General features: G+C 26.6%; 1 protein-coding gene across 1 annotated transcript in view; it reads left to right on the forward strand.

The window, feature by feature from the left end:
- The first annotated feature begins 842 nt into the window (after positions 1 to 842).
- Positions 843 to 24,262, forward strand: part of LOC119611274 — a 29,374-nt gene continuing 5,954 nt past the window's right edge. The window contains exon 1 of the mRNA XM_037966801.1: positions 843 to 2,235. Coding sequence (XP_037822729.1) covers positions 1,166 to 2,235 — 1,070 coding nt within the window. The 5' untranslated portion in view covers positions 843 to 1,165. The remainder of the gene's footprint in view (positions 2,236 to 24,262) is intronic.

Raw genomic sequence — 24,262 nt, forward strand, 5'->3', positions numbered from 1 at the left:
GTTTCCGATTTCCTTAGATTTATTCGCCACACTCGCCTGTATGAACAGAGCCATCGATTAGGTTCTTCTTATTACTTACACCACTTATATGAGACCTAAAATGGAATACAATACTCCATCGGGTACTGGAGAGGTTGAAGTTACTTATCTATATTAATTCATAACGAAATGAATGTTGCTCTTAAATTCGGAAACATGTTTCCGCTATCCGCAGATTTTTACGGAAAACTTTTCTATAATCAAGAGCACAGTTCCAGAAGAGGTTTTTTTCCCAGACAATTGTGATTTAAATCTATAATACTCTATTATCTGCCCATCACAATCTATTTTTCTAGTTCCTTGCATGATTGATGATAAACCCCTGATGGCTGGTCCAGGAAAAAAGATCAAATATTAGTATTTGAATGAAAAGTTGTTTACAAAGTATTTAAAATATCTCAGGATATTTCATTGAAACACTCTTATCAATATAGAGATCTTGACTTTTCAGATTATTATATTATTATCACAAACAAAAAATATTTCTACTCTCTGAGAAAGGGCCCAATTTGAATTCTAACACATTTTCCTCACTTCCAAATAACATAGAGTAAAACCTGTTACTAGTCGAGAGAGTATAACATACTTTTTGCTCTCATTGAAAACTCTAACAAAGAGAACATTTTCTGAAAAAGAGAGAGAGAGAGATTTGTATTATTATAATACAAATGGTGGTGGTTACAAAAATTTAATACTGTCAATTAACACAAGAGGAAAAATATGTGTGATGGGCTGACAAACAGAATAAACAAGTAGTAAACAAAAATATACAGCAAGTCCACAAATCAGTTTTTGGCGGAACTCTGAACGTTACACATCAACACCGAAACGGCAGCGGGCGTTTTTTGAAAAATCAAAATTTTTAATACTCGTTTAAAAGAAAATATTACGAAATTTTTAATATTAAAGTGTTTGAAAATATAAAAATAAACCAAAAATATTCTTAAAATGGAAAATTTATAAAAATAAAATTAATTTATAAAATAAAATGCAGTGATGATTTAAAAAAATATATAACAAATTAATAACACAAATAAAGCTAGGGACCAATTTTAGTTTTTTTTAACAATAAATTAAAAGAAATTTTTAAGTTTTTTTTCAAATAAATTTAACAATAATTTACAAAATGTTTACTACACCAAGAAAACAAAAACAACAACATAATACTAGTAGCATGGATGCTAAAGAATACCATAATTCTCCCCAGCACAAGAGTCTAATAAATATTAACGCTAACACCCCTATACCAACAACATCAACATCCACCACCACCAATACTATTACCCCAATAGTATTTGAAAATGGCACTATGTTTGGTGCCATCTCCCCTGATACAACCAACAACTCGGCTAAATTAAGCGTAACATCATCGGATAATACAGCAACATATCTAACAATACCGGAAATAGTGATTAGTGCTAGCTCTAGCTCAAATACACTCAATCGTAGTCGCTGTGAAATATCACAGGCAAATAGCGAAGAAAGTGCCATGGAAAGTACTGCTTTGCTAGAGGCCACAACAACAACAACTTCCATTATACCTTCAGCTGGCCTCAATGATAATAACGATGAGCCAGCAGTTTTGCAAGATGAATTTGATCAATTTATCTTAAATCGCACAACATCCGAAAGTAACATTTTAGAATCGAGCATTTATAGTGAATTACAATTTCCACCCTCTCTACATGGTGGTAGTATACTTGCCATTAACTCTAGCAATGTTGGCAGTGGTGGTGGTTATGTTAGTGGCAGTGGCGGGCCCACTGTTGCTACACAAATAGCCGGACCACAAACACCCCCCCATACTAATAATGCACGTCAAACGAAACGCACTAAACGTAAACACAAAACAAAATCCAAATGTACCGCTACGGCAGCTACATTGGCAGCAGCCGCTAGCCAACGTTCTTCGCCCACACATTATCCTCCACGTTATACGGCCATATTTATGGATGCCCATCATCATCATCATGCCCAACAATATGGCAATGTTATGACTGCGAGTCAACATCATAGTGGCGGAGGCGCTGCCAATGCATTGGGACAAATTGCAAGTGCGGCAGCGTCATCGCCATTTTTAAATGCACCTGTTGCTACGGATACTGCTGCTTATATGCAACAATTTCAATATTTCCAACAGAGACCCATGGTTACGACCATGTCACCGGGCATGGCGGGTCATCATAGACATCATAGGTAAGTTGCATTAACGAAATCTTATAAATTGTGTCTGAGAAATTGCAAACTGTGAGAAAAGTTTTGGTAGTTTTCTCGAATTTTTATTGTTTACCCAAGGTAAACCAATATTTTCATTGTTTACCTTTTTGACATATATGTAAACAATTGAGTAAAACTTAAAATTATTAAAGTTTTTCAATTTTAAGACATAATTAATATGTTTGTTTGTAAAATTTACATTATTTACATATTTTACCTTAATATTTGACATATTTGACACCATGTAGACAATTGAAATTTTCTATTTTCACTATTTAAAAAAAAAAAAAAATAAAAAAATTCACAGAAATACTTTATTTTTTAACGATTTTACATTGTTTACATAATGTAATCTACATTATTTACATATTTTACCTTAATATTTGAAATATTAGACACCATGTAAACAATTGAAAATTTCCATTTTTATCTATTTTTAACAAAAATTAAACACTTTTCACTGAAATAGTTTCCTTTTTAACGATTTTACATTGTTTACATAGAATCTATATTATTTACATTTGTACCCTAATATTTGACATATTTGACACCATGTAAACAAATGAAATTTTCTACTTTTCATTATTTTTAACAAAAATTATAAATTTTTCACTGAAATACTTTCCTTTTTAACGTTTTTACATTGTTTACATAATGTAATCTACATTGTTTACATTTTGTACCTTAAACAATTGAAATTTTGTATTTTTTACTAATTTTAACTAAAATAAAGCATTTTTCACTGAAATATTTTAATTTTTAACGTTTTTACATTGTTTACATAATGTAATCTATACTATTTACATATTTTACCTTAGTATTTGACATCATGTAAACAATTGGAAATTTGTATTTTTCACTATTTTTAACTAAAATAAAACACTTTTAACTAAAAAACTTACCTTTTCAACGATTTTACATTGTTTACATAATGTAATCTACATTATTTACACTTTTTACCTTTAAGTTTACATATTTGACATTATGTAAACAATTAAAATTTATCAGTTTTTATAGATTTTTAACAAAAAGTAAAGTGTTTTCGATTAAAATATGATTTTTCTAACAATTCTACATTGTTTACAAAAGGTAAACAATTGTGTTTTGAAGTCAAATTAAGAAAATTTTCATGTTTTTCTTTTGTATTTGTAATTAAACTAAAAAAAAATTTAAATTTTTTACCTAATGTAAACAATTAAACATTTATAGTTTTCAAAGTTTTTGTTTAAAATTAAGGATTTTTGTGAGAAAATATTTAATTTTTTTACAATTTTACATATTTTACCCAATGTAAACAATTGTGTAGTGTGTTCAAATTTTGCAAATTTTTCACAATTTCCTTTGGTATTAGAAAATATATAACAAAAACTATTATTTACATACTTTACTTTACATATTTTACATAGTGTAAACAATGGAAAATTGACAGTTTTTAAAGTTTCTATTAAAATTAAGGGTTTTTGAGTTAAAATTTACATTTTTTGGCAATTTTACATATTTTACATAATGTAAACAATTGTAATTTTCCAGGTTTTCAGTAAAACAAAGTTGTTTTAGTTAAAATATAGCATTTTTTGGCAATTTTACATATTTTACATAATGTAAACAATTGAATATTAACTACATTTTTGAGTTAATTCACTAATTTCTTTTGTATATTAGTATGTTATAAGAAATTACATTGTTTACATACTTTACTTTACATATTTGACATGAGGTAAACTATGTAAAGAATTGAAATTTAGCAAATTTTTACTATTTTTATGAAAAATTAAGTACTTTTACCTAAATAGAGTATTGTTTAGCAAATTTTACATTTTTTACCTTATGTAAACAATTCGCCAGTTACAGCCGGTTTGGAAATTGTTCACTTTTATGTAATTACCTTTTTTAAACTTAAATTTTGTATTTTTTTTTTTTTTGTTTTGTTATAATTGAGGTTTCTTTGTTTTCATTAAAATTGCCAATTTTCATGTCTTAAAACTACTTTGTTAGAATTTTTTTTCCAACAAAATTATTAAATTACTTTAATGACCTTTCAAATTATGTCTGATTATAACCAATCTAGGTTAACTATAAGATTTCGTCATAATTTTTTGTTTTGATATTATTATATTACAACCTTCTTTATTGCTATAATGTTATTAACAGACCACACTCAATGTAGTCTATTATAAACTTAACACAAACCTACAACAACAACAGCAGCAAAAAAAGTAATTACATTAATTATATTTTGTTACCAAAAAAAAAAAAAAAAAAAAAAAACTCATGGAAAAAATGGTCATCAGTTAACTTCATTAAAAAAAGTTTTCTTAACAAAGTACGGATTTAATTAGATTTTATTTTGAAGAAAAAAACATATTTTTTAGAAAAGATTTAAACTTTAAAAGATGTCAAATTTTAATAATTTTCTTGAGAAAATAATAAAAAAACAATTTAATATACTTCTTGGTAACAAAAAGCAGTAAAAAAACCCTTAAAAACGCTTGACATTGTCATATTTAGAATGGTAATTGGCATGCTCCATCTTAAAGACAGACAGACAGACAGACAGACAGACAGACAGACGGATGGATGGACTGAAAATGATTTCCCCCCTTAAAAAACTCTTCAGGGTTTTTTTGTTGTTTTACTTTTGACAGACCCTTTTATTTGATGTGCGTGTTTGGTTGTGTGTGATTTCCATATTAAAACACTCATACTGTATTTTGGGGAAATCTAGACAATTTGGGGGGACAGCCAACAGCTACCATAACAACAAAATGTCCATTATAATATTTGAAATATACAAAATGCCATAATAAACTCTAAGTGGAGATCTCTTTTTTGTTTTAAATGCGAGTAACAAGCAATATTGGCCGGTTTGGAACTCATGCAACATCAAAAGCACTTATTGCCACTCAAAAAAAAAAAAACAACAAAAATATTCAAAGCGTCAAACAACAATGCCAATGATATGTTTTTTTTTCTGCTTTTTTTCTTTATGATATGAATATCCCCTCCAGCCTACAATATCACAAAAATCCATCTAGATTCCAAAAAAAAAACAAAAAAACGTAGTAAAATATATATTGAGGATGATGTAGAAAGAAGTCTGTAAACAGCAAACATGTCACGCATGCAGCAAACTACTAACAAAAACAATTGGTAGTTTTTGGTAGCAAACATTTAAAAGTAGAAGAATGAAAGAAATATAAAAAAAAAATAAAACATTTTGGATCCAGCAAACAAAAGCAAGCAGAAAGAAGTATTTCAAATGCGTAGCTTTTGTATTTAAAACACTTAAGAAATCTTCAAAATACAACAACTACAACAACAAAAAATAACATGAAAATGGAAATGGAGCAGCTTTTGTTTCCAGACATCATTTATAGGGGTTATTATGTATTGGTGTGGGGGTAATAGTTGTTTCTTGTGGCAATAAAAGCGATTGTAAGGTTTCATCTAACGTGAGCATAGACTAGTTCTTAGACTAGTACATAGACTAGTGCATAGACTAGTCCATAGACTAGTTCATAGACTTGTCCCTAGACTAATTCATAGACTAGTCCATAGACTAATTCATAGACTAGTTGATGAACCTGTTCATAGACTAGTTCATAGACTAGTCCATAGACTAGTTCATAAACTAGTCCTTGGACTAGTCTATGAACTTGTCTATAGACTAGTCTAGGACTAGTCTATGGACTAGTCTATGAACTAGTCTAGGGACTAGTCTGTGAACTGGTCTATGAACTAGTCTAGGGACTAGTCTATGAACTAGTCTATGAACTAGTCTAGGGACTAGTCTATGAACTAGTCTATGAACTAGTCTATAGACTAGTCTATGAACTAGTCTATGAACTAGTCTATGGACTAGTCTATGGACTAGTCTATGGACTAGTCTATGGACTAGTCTATGAACTAGTCTATGGACTAGTCTATGAACTAGTCTATGAACTAGTCTATGAACTAGTCTATGAACTAGTCTATGAATTAGTGTATGAACTAGTCTATGAACTAGCTCATGGACTAGTCCGAAGACCAGTTTATAGCCTCGTGCATAGTCCATAAGCTAGTCCATAGACTAGTCCATAGTCTAGTTCATAGACTAGTCCGTAGACTAGTTCATAAACTAGTCCATAGACTAGTTCATAGACTAGTCCATAGACTAGTTCATAGACTAGTTCATTGACTAGTCCATAGACTAGTTCATAGACTAGTTCATAGACTAGTCCATAAACTAGTTTATAGGCGAGTTCATTGACTAGTCCATAGACTAGTTCATTGACTAGTTCATGGACTAGTCCATAAACTACTTCATAGAATAGTCCATAGACTAGTTCATAGAATAGTCCATAGACTAGTTCATAGACTAGTCCAGAGACCAGTTTCTAGACTAGGCCAGAGACTTGTTTATAGACTAGTCCATTGATTAGTCTATAGATTAGTTCTGAAACTAGTTCATAGACTAATATATAGACTAGTTTGTAGAAAAGATCATACACTAGTCCATAGTTCATAGACTAGTATGTAGACTAATAAATAGATTAGTTCATAGACTAGGTCATAGACTAGTTCATAGACTAGTTTAAAGACTCGTTCATAGACTAGTTTAAAGACTAGTTCATAGACTAGTTTAAAGACTAGTTCATAGACTAGTTCATAGACTAGTTCATGGACTAGTTCACAGACTAGTTCATAGACTAGTCTATTGGCTAGTTCATATACTAGTTTATAAACTAGTCCATAGACAAGTCCAAAGACTACTTAAGACATTAGTCTGTTATCAGTCCATAGTCTAATCCATAGTATGAAAGATAATCTACCATACCTTAACTGTTAGCTGCTCTCTCTAATGAACTCTCAAGAAAAGATTTTTTCTCTTACCCCTTATCAGTTTAGTAAAAATCTAACAAGACAGTAGCTTTAAACATAAAAATAACTTAAAATACTTTTAATACACAATTTTGAAGAGTTTTAAGAGGAAGCTGTTTTTTTTTAAATTTCATGTTTTATTTTAACAAAAAAAAGTTTTTTTTCTGTCTTAAACAAAGATTTTTTCCACAAGATTTCTTCTTCAGCAAATTTAAACCTTTTTATGCTTAACACAAAACCTACTTCAACTGCTAAAGAAAACAATTTTAGGAATTTTTATTGAAAATTTTAAAATTTTTTTCTTTTAATAATAAGTAACCTAAAACATATGTTTAAATTACTAAATACTTTAAGCAATAAATGCTAAACATTTATAAATTCCCCCTTGTGAAAAAAAAGAACTAAATATAGTTTTTAAAATCAGGTCATTCTCTTTGAAAATAAAAAAGAATGTCAAGTTTTTCGTAAAACAAATTCAAACACTTGTGTTTTTTGCTTTTTTGGTTCTTTTCTTAAACAAATAAAATTAATTATTTGTAATTTATTATTGAATGCCTTATAAGACGTGATTGATAGATTTTAGATAAATTTTTTATAGAAATTTAGACAAGAACATTACGAGTGCATACGTGTTTGTTTACTTCTTTGTTTGAGTGTAATTTGAATTTTATTCTTAAGTTAGTTTGAAAAAACTATGTATTTCCGGTTGTTAATAAAAAAAAGGAAACCAGAATTATTTAATATGTAGATAAGAAACAAACTAAACAAATTTGTGTATTTTTTTCTTAAGGAAATAAAGAAAAATTACCGAAAATTTGTCATGACCATGAAGAGTAACCTTTACCTAAATAGAGTGAAATTTGTAGCAATTGATTTCAACAAACTAATCTCTTGACTTATCCTGAACTAATAAGACTAAAAGGTATTGAAACGGTAAATTGAACTGTTTAATACAGATTAGACTAACTCCTTCTTTACATAAAGTATTCGCACTAAAACAGGTTCGTAACACCAAAGAACCCGTTAACTGGAATAACGTTGAGTCTGCTCCCTTCACTTTAAGCCGATTACTCGGCCAGTTGAAGAATTAAAGTAAAACTGCTAAACATATTTTAGAATTTGTTACTTTTAACGGTTTTATTCCAACTCTTTAGGAAAAAAAGGTTTTAAGTTTTAATAAAGCTTTATAAAAAGTTCATAAAGCTTTCAATTAAGTTAAAAACAAACACTGTGAGATTTAAAATGTTAGTTATGTATTCTATAAAGCTATAAAGTTTTACAAAATCTCAGTGAAAGCTTAAAAAAGCTTTTAAAAGAACCTAAGAAGAAACTTATAGAGCTTTTAAAAGAACTTAAGTTAATTTAAAGAAATACCTTCTTTTCATTCGCAAGTTATGCAAATTTTTATAAAAGTTTTATGAAAAATTAGTAGAAAATTTAAAGAGCTTTTTAATCATTACTATTCTACTTTTAAAATTTAACAAAATTATTAAAAAAAAAAAACGTTTAAAACTTTCATAGTCTTAATGTAAAAGTTTAGTAAAAACTTTAAGAAGATTTTAAAAGAGCCTAAGCGATCAGAAAAACGCCAATTTAAAGCGCTTTGAAAACATTACTATTCTATTTTTAAAGTTTAGCAATATTGTTAAAAAAACGATTAAAGCTTGCATAGTCTTTATATATAAACTTAGTGAAAACTTTAAGAAGCTTTTAAAACAGTCTAAGCGATTAGAAAAACACCCATTTAAAAAGCTTTTAAAACATTACTACTTTACTTTCAGCAATTTGTTAAAAAACGTTTAAAACTTGTTGTTCAAAAAAGCTTGTTTGTAAAGCTAGGAGCTTTTAAAAGAGCGTAAAGTGTTGAGAAAAACACCCATTGAGTTATCTAGTTCTGCAATACCTTGAAAAAAAAGCTTTGGCAGATTGTATTTGTCTTTAAATATAAACCTTTGGAGCTTTTAAAAGAGCCTAAGTATTCAAAAAAATATCCATTGAGTTTTCAAGTTTGAAAGAGTGTAAAGTGTTCAAAAAAAAAAACCAATTGAGTCTTCAAGTTCTACAATACTTAGAAAAAAGCTTGTAAGCTTTAAATATAAACTTAGGAGCTTTTAAAAGAGTGTAAAGTGTTCAAAAAAAAAAAACACCCATTGAGTCTTCAAGTTCTACAATACTTCGAAAAAAGCTTTGGCGGATTGTATTTGTCTCTAAATATAAACTTAGGAGCTTTTAAAAGAGCGTAAAGTGTTTAGAAAAACACCCATGGAATTATTCAGTTCTGCAATACGTTGAAATAAAGCTTTGGCAGATTGTATTTGTCTTTATATATAAACCTTTGGAGCTTTTAAAACAGCCTAAGTGCTCAGAAAAACATACTTTGAGTTTTCAAGTTTGAAAGCTTGTATAATCTTTAAATATAAACATAGGAGCTTTTAAAAGATTTTCGTGTTCAGCCATTGAGTTTTTAAATTCTTCAATCTTGTTAAAAAAAGCTTTGAATGCTTGTATATTCTTTAAATATATATAATTGCTTTTCAGGTAAATGATTTTTTTTTAAAGCTTTCAGTGATTTCAAAAGCTAACTAAAAATCATTAATTTGACCATATTTAAGCTGAAAAGTTAAAAAAATGAGAAAACTTTAAGGAGCTTTTTACGATTAAGGTTTGAAATGAAGCTTTTAAAGCTTTAAAACTCTTCAAATATGAAGTAATCTAACAAATACTGAGACAAAACTATTGTAAAGAGATTTTTCTTGGAAATTAACTAAAATTACATAATGAATTTTATGAAAAAATCAGATGAAATTTAAAGTATTTTTCAAAAAATTTCCTGCAAAACGTGGCCACTCAAAAGGTGTTAATAAAAATTTATTAAAGGTGTTAATTAAAAAATCCTCATTTTATATAAAAAACTAAATTTTTTAAAATTGAAATTTTAAAACCTTTTATACTAGACATATTTGATTTTTCCACAATTGATACTTCTTACAGTATTTAAAGTAAATAGAAATCTTTTATATTTTTTTTTTATTTTGTTAAAAAAAATCTATTTCACTGATAAATACTACAAATGTACAACAAAATACAAGAAGCTTCTCTCTTTTTTTTTTTTGGTTAATGTTTATTTAAAAACTAAAGTAAATATTTTTCTAACTACACTGCACAAAATACTGTAATGGTACTAATAAACAAACAAAAAGTAGACAAAAATAAAGTAACAAGTACTTGATTTATGGCACCAACAACACTTAGAGGCCCCCAATATACTAAACTAAACACTGGCTGATAGATATTTCAAATGTTTTTTCTTCTTACTAGACCTTGTAATAATAAATATAAAATATAAATAAAAAAATGTGTTAATTATAATAAACTAGATAAGGGAACACAAAACAAAGTAAAAAAAATGTTTGTAACTTGTCAATTATATTCAATATATGGTTTCTAAAATTCATAATTTTTGTTTTACCTTTTGTTTGCTTACTTTCAAATCTAACATAACCAGACATCATCCAAAAAAAACCTTTTAAACATATTTCCCTTAAAAAAAAACTAAAATTATCTTTGATGATTGAAAGACCATCAATATCAGTTTTCAATTTTAACATGTTTCAGTTTTTTCTGTTAGATATTTTTTTTGAAAAGGGCATTTACGTTTTTTTTTTTATTTTTGTGGGTTTCTTTTATTCTAAAATTTCTTATTGTTTCGTTTTTCTTTTCCAACATGATTTTTTTTTATATTTCTTTAAGTACTTTCGGTAGTTTCTTTTTGAAGTTGTATTGAAAGATTTTTGTTTTTTGGAAAACATGTGTGAAATGAAAAGGGTTTTTTTTATTCTTTATATATAGGTTTTAGAAAGACAGTTTTTTAGAAGTATACAGATTCTAAATTTAATAACATGTGACATGAATTTGTTTAAAATTATAATTTTTTTGGTTAAATGAACATAAAACCACTAATAGAAGACAGACAGAAATTTTGGAAAATTTTTAAAAACTTCTTCTAAAGATGTTCTTTTTAAACATTAAAACAAACTATAAACTTTAAAGGTCTTGTAAGAGAGCTTAAGTTTGCACAAAAGCTTTTAATAAGTTAATAAATAAGTTAAAAGCTTAATTTAAATAAAGCTCTAAAGTTTTAAGATAACTTAAAAAAACTTTTGAAGAAAACTAAAGCCTTTATAAGTTTAGTAGTTAAAAGCTAGATTTGTTAAAATCTTAAAAGCTTGAAGAATTCCCCATTTTAAAGGAAAGTTAAGATTACAAAGAAAGTATTCAGAGAGTTCAAAAGAATAAAGCTAAATTTTAATATATTTAATATTTAAAAGCTTTTATGAAAACTTAGTGCAAAAAGCTTTTACGATAACATAAGTATTTTAAAAGCAACTAAGTTAATTTAAAGCTTAATTTGAATACATTTCCTTTATATAAAGCTTTAAGTTATAGTTCTGTTCTAGTTCTAGTTCTGTTCTAGTTCTGTTCTAGTTCTGTTCTAGTTCTGTTCTAGTTCTGTTCTAGTTCTGTTCTAGTTCTGTTCTAGTTCTGTTCTAGTTCTGTTCTAGTTCTGTTCTAGTTCTGTTCTAGTTCTGTTCTAGTTCTGTTCTAGTTCTGTTCTAGTTCTGTTCTAGTTCTGTTCCAGTTCTGTGCAGTTCTGTTCTAGTTCTGTTCTAGTTCTGTTCTAGTTCTGTTCTAGTTCTGTTCTAGTTCTGTTCTAGTTCTGTTCTAGTTCTGTTCTAGTTCTGTTCTAGTTCTGTTCTAGTTCTGTTCTAGTTCTGTTCTAGTTCTGTTCTAGTTCTGTTCTAGTTTCTGTTCTAGTTCTGTTCTAGTTCTGTTCTAGTTCTGTTCTAGTTCTGTTCTAGTTCTGTTCTAGTTCTGTTCTAGTTCTGTTCTAGTTCTGTTCTAGTTCTGTTCTAGTTCTGTTCTAGTTCTGTTCTAGTTCTGTTCTAGTTCTGTTCTAGTTCTGTTCTAGTTCTGTTCTAGTTCTGTTCTAGTTCTGTTCTAGTTCTGTTCTAGTTCTGTTCTAGTTCTGTTCTAGTTCTGTTCTAGTTCTGTTCTAGTTCTGTTCTAGTTCTGTTCTAGTTCTGTTCTAGTTCTGTTCTAGTTCTGTTCTAGTTCTGTTCTAGTTCTGTTCTAGTTCTGTTCTAGTTCTGTTCTAGTTCTGTTCTAGTTCTGTTCTAGTTCTGTTCTAGTTCTGTTCTAGTTCTGTTCTAGTTCTGTTCTAGTTCTGTTCTAGTTCTGTTCTAGTTCTGTTCTAGTTCTGTTCTAGTTCTGTTCTAGTTCTGTTCTAGTTCTGTTCTAGTTCTGTTCTAGTTCTGTTCTAGTTCTGTTCTAGTTCTGTTCTAGTTCTGTTCTAGTTCTGTTCTAGTTTCTAGTTCTGTTCTAGTTCTGTTCTAGTTCTGTTCTAGTTCTGTTCTAGTTCTGTTCTAGTTCTGTTCTAGTTCTGTTCTAGTTCTGTTCTAGTTCTGTTCTAGTTCTGTTCTAGTTCTGTTCTGTTCTAGTTCTGTTCTAGTTCTGTTCTAGTTCTGTTCTAGTTTCTGTTCTAGTTCTGTTTCTAGTTCTGTTCTAGTTCTGTTCTAGTTCTGTTCTAGTTCTGTTCTTTCTGTTCTAGTTCTGTTCTGTTCTGTTCTAGTTTGTTCTAGTTCTGTTCTAGTTCTGTTCTAGTTCTGTTCTAGTTTCTAGTCTTTCTAGTCTGTTCTAGTTCTGTTCTAGTTCTGTTCTAGTTCTGTTCTGGTTCTGTTCTAGTTCTGTTCTAGTTCTGTTCTAGTTCTGTTCTAGTTCTAGTTTCTAGTTCTGTTCTAGTTCTGTTTCTAAGTTCTGTTCTAGTTTCTGTTCTAGTTCTGTTTCTAGTTCTGTTCTTTCTAGTTCTAGTTCTGTTCTAGTTCTGTTCTAGTTCTGTTTCTAGTTCTTGTTCTAGTTCTGTTCTAGTTCTGTTCTATTCTGTTCTAGTTCTGTTCTAGTTCTGTTCTAGTTCTGTTCTAGTTCTGTTCTAGTTCTGTTCTAGTTCTGTTCTAGTTCTGTTCTAGTTCTGTTCTAGTTCTGTTCTAGTTCTGTTCTAGTTCTGTTCTAGTTCTGTTCTAGTTCTGTTCTAGTTCTGTTCTAGTTCTGTTCTAGTTCTGTTCTAGTTCTGTTCTGTTCAGTTCTGTTCTAGTTCTGTTCTAGTTCTGTTGTAGTTCTGTTGTAGTTCTGTTCTAGTTCAGTTCTAGTTCCGTTGCTCGTTCTGTTCTAGTTCTGTTCTAGTTCTGTTCTAGTTCTGTTCTAGTTCTGTTCTAGTTCTGTTCTAGTTCTGTTCTAGTTCTGTTCTAGTTCTGTTCTAGTTCTGTTCTAGGTTCTGTTGTAGTTCTGTTCTAGTTCTGTTCTAGTTCTGTTCTAGTTCGTCTAGTTCTGTTCTAGTTCTGTTCTAGTTCTGTTCTAGTTCTGTTCTAGTTCTGTTCTGTTCTGTTCTAGTTCTGTTCTGTTCTAGTTCTGTTCTAGTTCTGTTGTAGTTCTGTTGTAGTTCCGTTCTAGTTCAGTTCTGGTTCCGTTCTCGTTCTGTTCTAGTTCTGTTCTAGTTCTGTTCTAGTTCTGTTCTAGTTCTGTTCTAGTTCTGTTCTAGTTCTGTTCTAGTTCTGTTCTAGTTCTGTTTTAGTTCAGTTCTAGTTCAGTTCTAGTTCAGTTCTAGTTCAGTTCTAGTTCAGTTCTAGTGCAGTTGGCTAAAATGTAAAGAAACTTGAAAGCTTATAAACATTTTCGGACACATTAAAGTTTTTAAAATTTATTGTAATTCAAATTCTTTTTTCTATGGCGGCTTTATTTCTACATCATTATTTTCAAAAATTGTATGCCAAAATTAAAGCCCTTGAAAAAACAATTTTAAATTAAACTGCTCTTTAACCTATTTTAATTTAATTTATTTCCTAAAAAAAATAAAACTCATCTATTTATGAAGCCCTTATTTGTTTAGACTTTATTTAAGCACACACAATATTTTTCTTAAAAAATTTAATTTAAATGGTGTTGGCGACATTGACTCGTTAGACATTGACTATATGGGGTACCCATATATATATGTATAAGGGTGTCAACAAAATCACATCCCTTAAGCGTTAAACAAAATCCACAATTTCAATAAAACAAATTATTTTATGTGAAATACGTTTAAATCATCTGTAAATGGGGTTAAATTGAAAATGTGCTTTTTTTCCTAGTTAAATAAAAATTCAAATTGTAAAAGATTTAGAAAAATATAAAACTGAATTACTCTTTTATGTCTATTGCCCAAATAAATTTTTCTTATTTTGTTATGGCACAGGGGGTAGAGGGGGATTTATAAGAAAAAAGTTTAACAGATGTCATATCAAAGAAGAAAACAAATGGCTGCAGGAAAAAGGGGTGTTTTTAGACTTAGATGGGGGCTTTTGCTTTAGCCAACATTTTGGGAAAGAGTGTGAATTTTGTGGTTAATGTTATGTATTGTAATTTGATATATTTAAGCTCTTTAACGAAGAAATATACAAGAAAACAATAGATAACAAATAGTACTGTATGGGCGAGAGTACTTAAAGGTATCTTTAGTATTTTTTTTTGTTAGATTTTTAAGGCTTCTTTGTTTTTTTTTTTTCAATATTTCTTAAAGCTGTAATAGATTTAAAAAGATTTATAAAATATTAAAACGTAAAAAACGTTAAGCTTTTATCACATTTCCTTTGAGCGTGTTTGCTGTGAGAAGATAAAAGGAGAAATGCTTATGTTACATGGGGAAAAAGTACTTATTGCAATTATTTACAGATTATTGTACAAAAAAAAAGCTTTAAGGCAAATCAAATTACTTAAATAAATGTATGGTATATTTTAATTTAAACGATTTTATTTTACAGTTTAATAATAAATTTACTTTAAAAGCTTAAAGCTTAATAATATTAAAGTCTTATTTATTTTAAAATTGTAAAGCTTTTAGTAGAGCTTTGTAACATATAATATTTTTTTCTAAACTAAGTTTTGTTTCGTTTAAAAAACAGCTTTGTGTTTAGAAAATTTCCTTAAAATGTGTGTTTAATTGTTAAAAAGCTTTAAACTTAAGGAAAAACTTTGATATAAAACAAGTTTAACATTCTAGGTTTTAGAAAAGCTTTAGAAACATCTATAAAAATTTTTGTTTAATTATAATTAAGCTTTAAGCTTAACAAATTATAGGTTTAACATTAAGCTTTTAGAGAAGCTTTAACAAAATAATCATAAAGCTTTAATTTTACTTTACTTAAAGCTTCTTTAGCTTAAAACTAATATGAAATTTAATAAAAAAAAAATACAAAAAGAATAATTTGAAAGCTTTATTTCCATTAAAAACATTGTTTAATTGTAATTAAGCTTTAAGCTTAGCAAAAAACCTATATAAAACAAAAAAACTTTAACAATTAGCTAGAAAAAGGTTTATAAAGCTTAAAATTTAAAATACTATAAACTAAGAACATATAGTGATAAAAGCTTTTTTCAGACTTCTGTTAAATGTACTAATTAATTACCTACTGAAAAGATAAAAAGCTTTGAGCTTTTTAAGTAAAATATAAGCTTAAGAATATAAATTATTTAATAAAAGCTTTAAGCAAATTATAAGCTTTAAAATAGAAATTATTTAAATTTAGCTTTTTAATGAGAACATTGTTTACAAACTTAAGTTTTAAACGAATTGAGAGCTTTTTTAATATAACGCTTTTTACAGCCTTAATCTTGCAACAAAATTGTAAGTTTTACAATAACAGAAGTTATTTTAATATAAAAACCATGTGAGCTTTATGAATTTCAACACTATTTACATCATTAATCTTCAAACTAATCTTTTAAGCATCATTGTATTCAACTTATAACCCAATTGTTCCACTAATTTATATTTCCCCTGCTGTCTCTTCCCTATAAGAATAGAAAAACCATATGTTTTGTTATTTATTTAGCATCTAGTTGACCTTATTGTTAAAAACAGAAAAAAAATGATTGTAATATATCAGCATATTTGATGCCTTTTAGCTGCTCCAGAAAAAGAACAGAAAAAAAAATGACTCAAATATCTAAACATTGACACCCATCATCATCAATATCTTTGGTCAAACTCATCAACAACTTTTCACAAAACGAAAAACTATTCATTTTCTAATGATAAAAAAAAAAACAAAATATCATATATCACTTTGATTCTTTTCTTTTCTACAAATGATAAATGAATAAGTATTAAAAAAAACAATGAAATTTATAATAAATTTAAAGAATGAATAAGAAGATTTTAAAACCTAACAAACAAAGCCCGGTAGTGTGTTTTGGGGTTTAATTTTAAATAAAATTTTCTTTTAATAAAGAAATTGAAACGCTTAGTATTTGATTTGATATATGATTATTAGCAGCTTAAAAACTTTTAAGTCTTTAAGCAGATTATACAAATGCTTTTAAAGTTTTTCATGCTTTTTTTGTTTAAAAAAAGCTATTAAAAAGCTTTAGAGTTGAGTTATGTTTATTCTATTAAGAATTTGTTAATGTTTAATGTAGAATCTTTTTAAAAGTTTATAGTTTTCTAGAACTACATAAATTAAAGTTTTAAAAAATTAACATTTTCAAAAAAGTTTAACAATTTAAGCTTTATAGTAAAGTTGTTACTAAAAAGCTTTTACTTAAAAATTGTTTACTGGAAAAAGAGTTATTTGTTCCGGTAATTTTTTTATTCAAAAATAGTTTTCCTCTATCTGTATTAAAGAGCTAATGGAAAGGGATTCTCTTTACAGTAAAGGCTTAAAACTTTGGACATGAAAATTCAATATTTTAGATAAATCATAGAAAGCTTTAGCCATTTCAAACTTAATATGAAATAAAATTGCTTTTAAGCTTTCAAACAAGCCTCCTATATTCATTTTACTGTAAAAGCTCAAACTCTGACTTAAACCATTTTATATTTTAGACCACTGAACGGCTGATATAGCCTTTAGAGATCGAGTACTGTTAAATATTAAATATTTCCATGTTTTTATGAAGACTTTCAAACTCGAAACAGATAATTAAAACCAATCGACTTTTTTAAAACCCAATGTATTTTCAAGGCTGTAAAAGCTCAGCTTTTGACTTAATAATATAAAATTCTTTATCTTGGATCCGTGATCGCTTAAGAATTGAGAATATTCTGTTGTTTACATGTTTACAGCAGGAGTAGCAAATTTGAAACATGAATTGAAATTATTTTTCTTTAAAGCTTTCTAAAAAGCTCCCTTATACTCTTTTTGCATTAAAAACTTTACTTTTGTCTTGAAAAACTCTTTATTTTAGTTCAGTGATCGGTTGTAGCAGCCATCTCAGATCTCAGATATGAAATCTTTCAAATTCGAAACAATTTTTAAAACTTATTGGCTTTTGCTTCTAAAAGCACAACTTTTGCTTTAAAGATTAAAATTTTTTTTAATACTGGGTTGGGGTCTCCTATACCCTCTCAGTTCTAGAAATTTCGAAGATATTCAGGTTTACATAAAGAATATTAAATTTGAAACTTGAATTGAAATCCATGTGCTTTTAAGCTTTCAAAAAAGCCTTGTTATATTATAGTTAATGTAAAAGCTCAACTTGGGACTTAAAAATTCTTAATTATAGATCAGTGATCGGCTGCTAAAGCCATAAATTTTATGTATTCACAAGTTTACATGAAACAAATTCATATCGAATAGCTTTTTTCCATTCTTTTGACTGTAAAAGCACAACTTTTGCTCCAAAGATTGTAAAATTCTTTAGTTTAGATCTGAGGTGGGGTCTCCTATAGCCCTCACAGTTCAAGAAATTTCAAAGATTTACATAATTACATCAATAATATCAAATTTGAAACTTTAATTGAAATCCAATGACTTTGAAGCTTTCATAAAAGCTTTCTTATATTCATTTTACTGTAAAAGGTCTACTGTCAACTTCAAAAATCTTTACTTTATATCACAGTCGAAACAAACATTTAAATCGAATAGCTTTTTCCCAAATTCTTGAATTCTCCTGACAACCTATGACTTAAAGTTTAAAAATTTTCAGTTTTGGTTTCTTCAATGGCTTTTAAAGCCTTCTTATATGTGATTTACATAAAACTAAAACTTGTAATTTGAAAGAATTCTTAAAATTTACTAAAATTCTGCTGTAAAGCAAAAGAATTAAGAAATCAATTAGATCTAAGACTTTAGGTCGTTATTGAAAGATTTCAAGCTACAACAGATTTCAATAATTTACTGACAAATGTGAAGAATATAAGAAAATTTTAAACATTAATTGACTTTCTAAAGGTTTTAAGCTTTCAGAAAAGCTTTTTTTTTAGGGTATAAAGTATAAGAATTAAACTTTAAGCTTTGTTAACTGTTTGTTAAGAGACCTTAGATCAAAAAGCTTTTAAACTTTCAAAAAGCTTACTTTTCTTTATACTAAAAGAGAAAGCTGCATTTTAGATATGAAATTCATCATTTAATGCATGAAATAGTTCATTGTATTTATGAAATATATTTCATTATGTTACTTTTTGATATCCAAAATCTAGGGCTTGAGCTTTTTAGGGCTTTTTTCTTAAATATAAGTTTTCCAATAAAAAAAATTCTTAAAAATTTTCCAAAATTATTCTAGAACGGCACTTGTATATTCAAATTCTTCAAAATTTATACGCTTTTATTACATTACAAAGACTTTTCAAAATAAATACCGCCATTTCCTGTTCATGGGTGTCTTTGTTATTTTAAACCAAAAATAAACTTAAATATTGAAGTGTTGAGAAGTTTTTTTTATTATTATTGTTTAAATAAATGTAATTGTTTATTTAAATTTTCCAAAACCGAACACTACGTGCTTATTAGTTGCTATTAGAAGTTTTTTTCTTTTTTTCCCATTTATCGATTTAGGCTTAATTTACTGCTAATGATTTTGTTTAATTGTGCCCACATTTGGTTTTTTTAAATATCCAGCTGTTTGAAATATTGTAAAATGTTTAATTTGTTAAAAGTATATAAAAAAACTGTATAAAAAAGCCGCCGTAGAATGATAATTAAGAATAGAATAGAGAGAGGGTCTGGACACTAGAGGTTTGTTAACTTTGCTAGTAATAACGGTTATTTTGTACTAAATTTAAATTTAAATTTAAATACTATTAATTACTTCAAATAATGACAATTTCAAAGTAAAGTTTTGTAAAAATAACTTTTAAACAGGTGTTTTTAGTAAAAGCTTTTCTTTTTGGTCATAAAAGCTACAAAACGTTTTAGCTTAATGTGTTAAGAATATTTAATGTGCATTATTAAGCTTTAAACTAAAGATGTTTGATAATTTACCAAGTTTAACTAAATTAAAAACAAATTTTTTTAGAATTTCAAAAGGAAACATGTTTTAGCTTTAAGCTCTAAACTGAAAATATAATTTTATTTGATTCTTAACTTCTAACTAAAGCTTTTAAAACTATATTGATTTAATTTCTAAATTTAAATTTATATTACTTTTATAACTCCCTCTTAAACTCATTAAATACCCGCATTGATTTTTAATTAGTTACTTTTTTTTCAAATAAAATTTTGAGAATTAAAACAACAAATAATTTAATTTCTACACTTTGTATAAAGTTTTCCTAAGAATTTCTTTAGAAATCTATAAGCAATAATGAAACCTTACAATAAAATTCTTTAATTTTTATAGGTTTTCAAATGCAACATGTACTTTAGACGCTGCCTAAACATGCATACAAATGTAACACACAGTCGTAAAATTTGAAAAACTATTTTTAAAACTTAACATACTGTTACACTTATTGTATGAGAAACTCTTGCATACATACAATATTTATGAAAAATCTTTTCAAGTTTTTTTTTTTTGAAATATAAAACGTCTTTTTGTTTTTGAAATTGTGCCCGTTTTGCTTCACTGTGTAATGCAGCAGCTCATAAATTAGCTGGAAGCGTTAATGTGCAACAACGTTGAACATTTTCCTTATTCTCCATGGAAGATAAGGTTTCAGTTTTTATAAAAATGCGTGATTTTTACGTGTTTCATATTTCCAAAGACTATTTCTCTAGCATTTATAAGGCTGTTCACATATTGAGGCAATTACTTCAACTTTCTGTTAAACAAACAAGAAAAAGCCTCATTATATGAATGAATTTCATCATTTAATCAATGAATTAGTTCATGGTTTAAGAACTAACGCCCTTCTTCGTATTTATGAAGAATATTTCATTAATATTATGAAGTTCTTTACAAAAAATTTCACAGTTTACAGTTTTATTGTACATTAAAAGAAAAAGCTGCATTATAGGAATGAAATTTATCATTTAGTCAATGAAACAGTTCATTGTTTGAAGGCTAATAAGCTTTCATTATATTTATGAAGAATATATGATTAATGTTATGAACTTCTTTAAAAAATTTAATAAGTGTTCATAGTTTGCATTCTATTTAATGAAACAGTCCATGGTATAAGAACTTACGCCCTTCTTCGTATTTATGAAGAATATTTCATTAATATGTGATCACAGTTTTATGTGCACTAAAAGAAAAATCTACATTCCAAGTATGAATTTCATATTTTAACCAATGAAACAGTTCATGGTTTAAGAACTAACGCATTTCATTGTATTTATGAAGAATATTTCATAAATATTATAAAGTTCTTTAAAAAAATGTTCACAGTTTACAGTTTTATTGAACATTTAAAGAAAAAGCTGCATTCTAGGAATGAGATTTATCATATAATCAATGAAACAGTTCATTGTATTTGTGAAAAATATATCATTGATGTTATGAACTTCTTTAAAAATATAATAAGTGTTTATAGTTTTATTGTACAATGCATTCTCGGAAAAAATTTATTCATTTAATCAATGAAATAGTTCATTGTTTATCAGCTAATGTAGCATTTTATTGTATTTATGAAGAATGTTTCATTAATGTTATGAACTTCTTTTAAAACACGTAATAATTTAAAAAAATAAGAAAATTTTATACACAAACACGAAGTTATTGTAAATTATCAATATTTTGGCTTAAAATTCCAAAATTTCAATTGTTGACATTATGTAAAATATGTAAACAATTAAAATTTGTGCATAAAAACCGGAAATAGTTGATAAATTTTGTTTATTTTGCTTACTTTGTTAAAAAATGCTTTAATTTCAATAGTTTACATGATGTAAAGTATGTAAACAATTAATTTTCTTCAATAAAAATGTGAAATATTTCAAAAATTTTGCTTATTTTGTCTTAAAATGCTTTAATTTCATTTGTTTACCTTATGTAAAATATGTAAACAATTAAAATTTTTGTACAAAAATTTGAAATAATTAAAACATTTTGCTTGTTTTGTTTACAAATTCTTTAATTTCAATTGTTTACCTTATGTAAAATATGTAAACAACTAAAATGTTTGTACAAAAACTTGAAAAAATCAATAAATTTTGCTTATTTTGGCTTAAAAGGCAAGAATTTCAATTGTTTACTGATGTAAAATATGTCAACAGTTAATTTTCTTCAATTAAAATGAGAAATATATAAAAAAATTGCTTATTTTGGCTTAAAATGCTTTAATTTCAATTGTTTACTTTATGTAAAATATATAAACAATTAACATTTTTGTATAAAAACTGAACATTTTTAATAAATTTTTCTTATTTTGGCTTAAAATGTAAGAATTTCAATTGTTTACCTTAAGTAAAATATGTAAACAATTAAAATTTTTATACAAAAACATGGAATAATAAAAAAAAATTTTGCTTAAAATCCATTACATTCAATTCTTTACATTAAGTAAAATATGTAATTAATTGAAATTTTCATACAAAAACCTTAAAAAATGCAAAAGTTGCAAACTGTTAACAACCCTATTAAAACACTGATGAAGTGCATCAAACAAAATTGATTTCTCTGCTAAAAACATAATTCAATTTTACATGAAAATCGTGTTTCAATACCTTTTTATAGATTTATAAAAATATAACAAAAAAAAACTACAGAAGCTTCAAAGCTGAAAAAAAAAAATTTATAAAATTTATTTATATGAAGCAGACATTATAATAGCCCAAAGGGAAACAACACACACACAACAGATTCATTGAAAAAATCACGCGTGTCAAAACTTATTTTTATTACTACACTAAACAAAATAAAAATAAAAATTATAATGTTTTTCTTCAAATTTATGAGGTGCTTAATAAAATCAGACAATTTTTATTTTAACAACTGACAAATCGAAAATTTACAGTTTTTTTTTTCAAAATTTTTTGTTTTTACAAAAAAAAAAAAAAAATTAACAAAATTAAAATTTAAATAAAAACAACAACACCCCATAACACAATACATCCGAAAAAAACGAAGAAAAATTTTGAACATTAAGAAAATGTGTTAAGGTCGTTAATTTATTTAAGTGCAGCTGCATTTCTTAAGGGATTCGATCTGATTTGAAACATACAATGACTGGGATCATCATTATCATGTTAAAGATGAGCAAACATTTTTAGAATTAATATGTTGTATGTGTGTGTTAGTGTTCATGTTTAAATTTCTGTTTTATTATTTTGTTTTTTTCAAATGCTTGCGCCTTAACTAATTGATTTACAAATGCAACCTACTCAAAAATTTTAGAATTTAGTTTAGAAATTTATTACAGTTTTCTATAGTTTACTAATCTAACCTTTTGAAGAGATAGTCTAAAGTTGCTGATGAGCATTAGCAAACGACCTACAGCCATCATTTGCATTAAACTTTTAAAAGCTTTTAACTTTTATGTCAAAATTCTTCCTCCAAAAAAAGAAGATTAAAAACCTATAAAAACCACAATTGAGTTTTAATCTCAAAATTGTTTTGTTTTGTTTTGAATTTCAACAGTTCGGTTAATTGGGCAATTAAATTTGAAAATAAAATTTCGTCAAACTCTATAAAGAACTCACATTGTGTGTAAGATGTTTTGAAACTCTTTAGGAGATAAAATTTAATTTTTGAACAAAAACAAAACTAAAGGAAAACTTTGTTAAATTTCGTTTTTATATAAAAGTGTTAAAACAATAAAATAAAATTAAATTTAAATTTGATAAGGCAACAGGAAACTATTAACATTTAATTAAGAAAAACTTGAAAACTTAAAAAAAATTAAAAACAAATTAAATAAATGTAATAATTTCTATGGTTTGCCTTAAGTAAAATATGTCAAAAATTAAAATTTTTAGACAAAAACTTGAAAAAATCATGAATTTTTGCTTATTTTGTTTTAAAATGCTTTAATTTCAATTGTTTACCTTAATGTAAAATATGTAAACAAATAAAATTTTTGTATAAAAACTGGAAATATTTAATAAATTTTGCTTATTTTGGCTTAAAATGCTTTAATTTCAATTGTTTACCTTAATGTAAAAAATGTAAACAATTAAAATTTTTAGACAAAAACTTGAAAAAATCAATAAATTTTGCTTATTTTGGCTTAAAATACCTTAATTTCAATTGTTTACATTAGGTAAAATATGTAAAGAATTAAAAATGTTTGTACAAAAACTTGAAAAAATCAAGGAATTTTGCTTATTTTGCCGTTGAATGACATAATTTCAATTGTTTACCTTAAGTAAAATATGTAAACAATTGAAAATTTGTGAAATTATAAATAAAATTTGATTATTTTGACTAAAAATGCTTTAATTTCAATTGTTTACATTAGGTAAAATATGTAAACAATTAAAATTTTTAGATAAAATGTTAAAATAATTAATAAATTTTGCTTATTTTAGCGTTAAATGTCATAATATCAATTATTTACATTAGGTAAAATATTTAAAGAATTACATTTTTTGGAAAAAATGTTAAAATAATCAATAAATATTGCTTATTTTGGCTTTAAATGTCATAAATATCAATTATTTATATGAGGTAAAATATGTAAACAATTAAATTTTTGTACAAAAACTTGAAAAAATCAATAAATTTTTCGTATTTTGTATTAAAATGCCTTAATTACAATTGTTTACCTTAAGTAAAATATATAAACAATTAAAATTTTCGGATAAAATGTTAAAATAATCAATAAATTTTGCTTATTTTGGCTTAATATGCCATAATTTTAATTGTTTACCATAAGTAAAATATGTAAACAATTAAAATTTTTAAATAAAAACTTGAAATTATTACAAATTTTGCTTATTTTGGCTTCAAATGC

This window comes from Lucilia sericata, unplaced genomic scaffold (genome assembly GCF_015586225.1).
Source record: "Lucilia sericata isolate MDLA Ls3-8-SP2 unplaced genomic scaffold, ASM1558622v1 Contig001405F_arrow, whole genome shotgun sequence".
Classification (NCBI taxonomy): Eukaryota; Metazoa; Arthropoda; class Insecta; order Diptera; family Calliphoridae; genus Lucilia; species Lucilia sericata.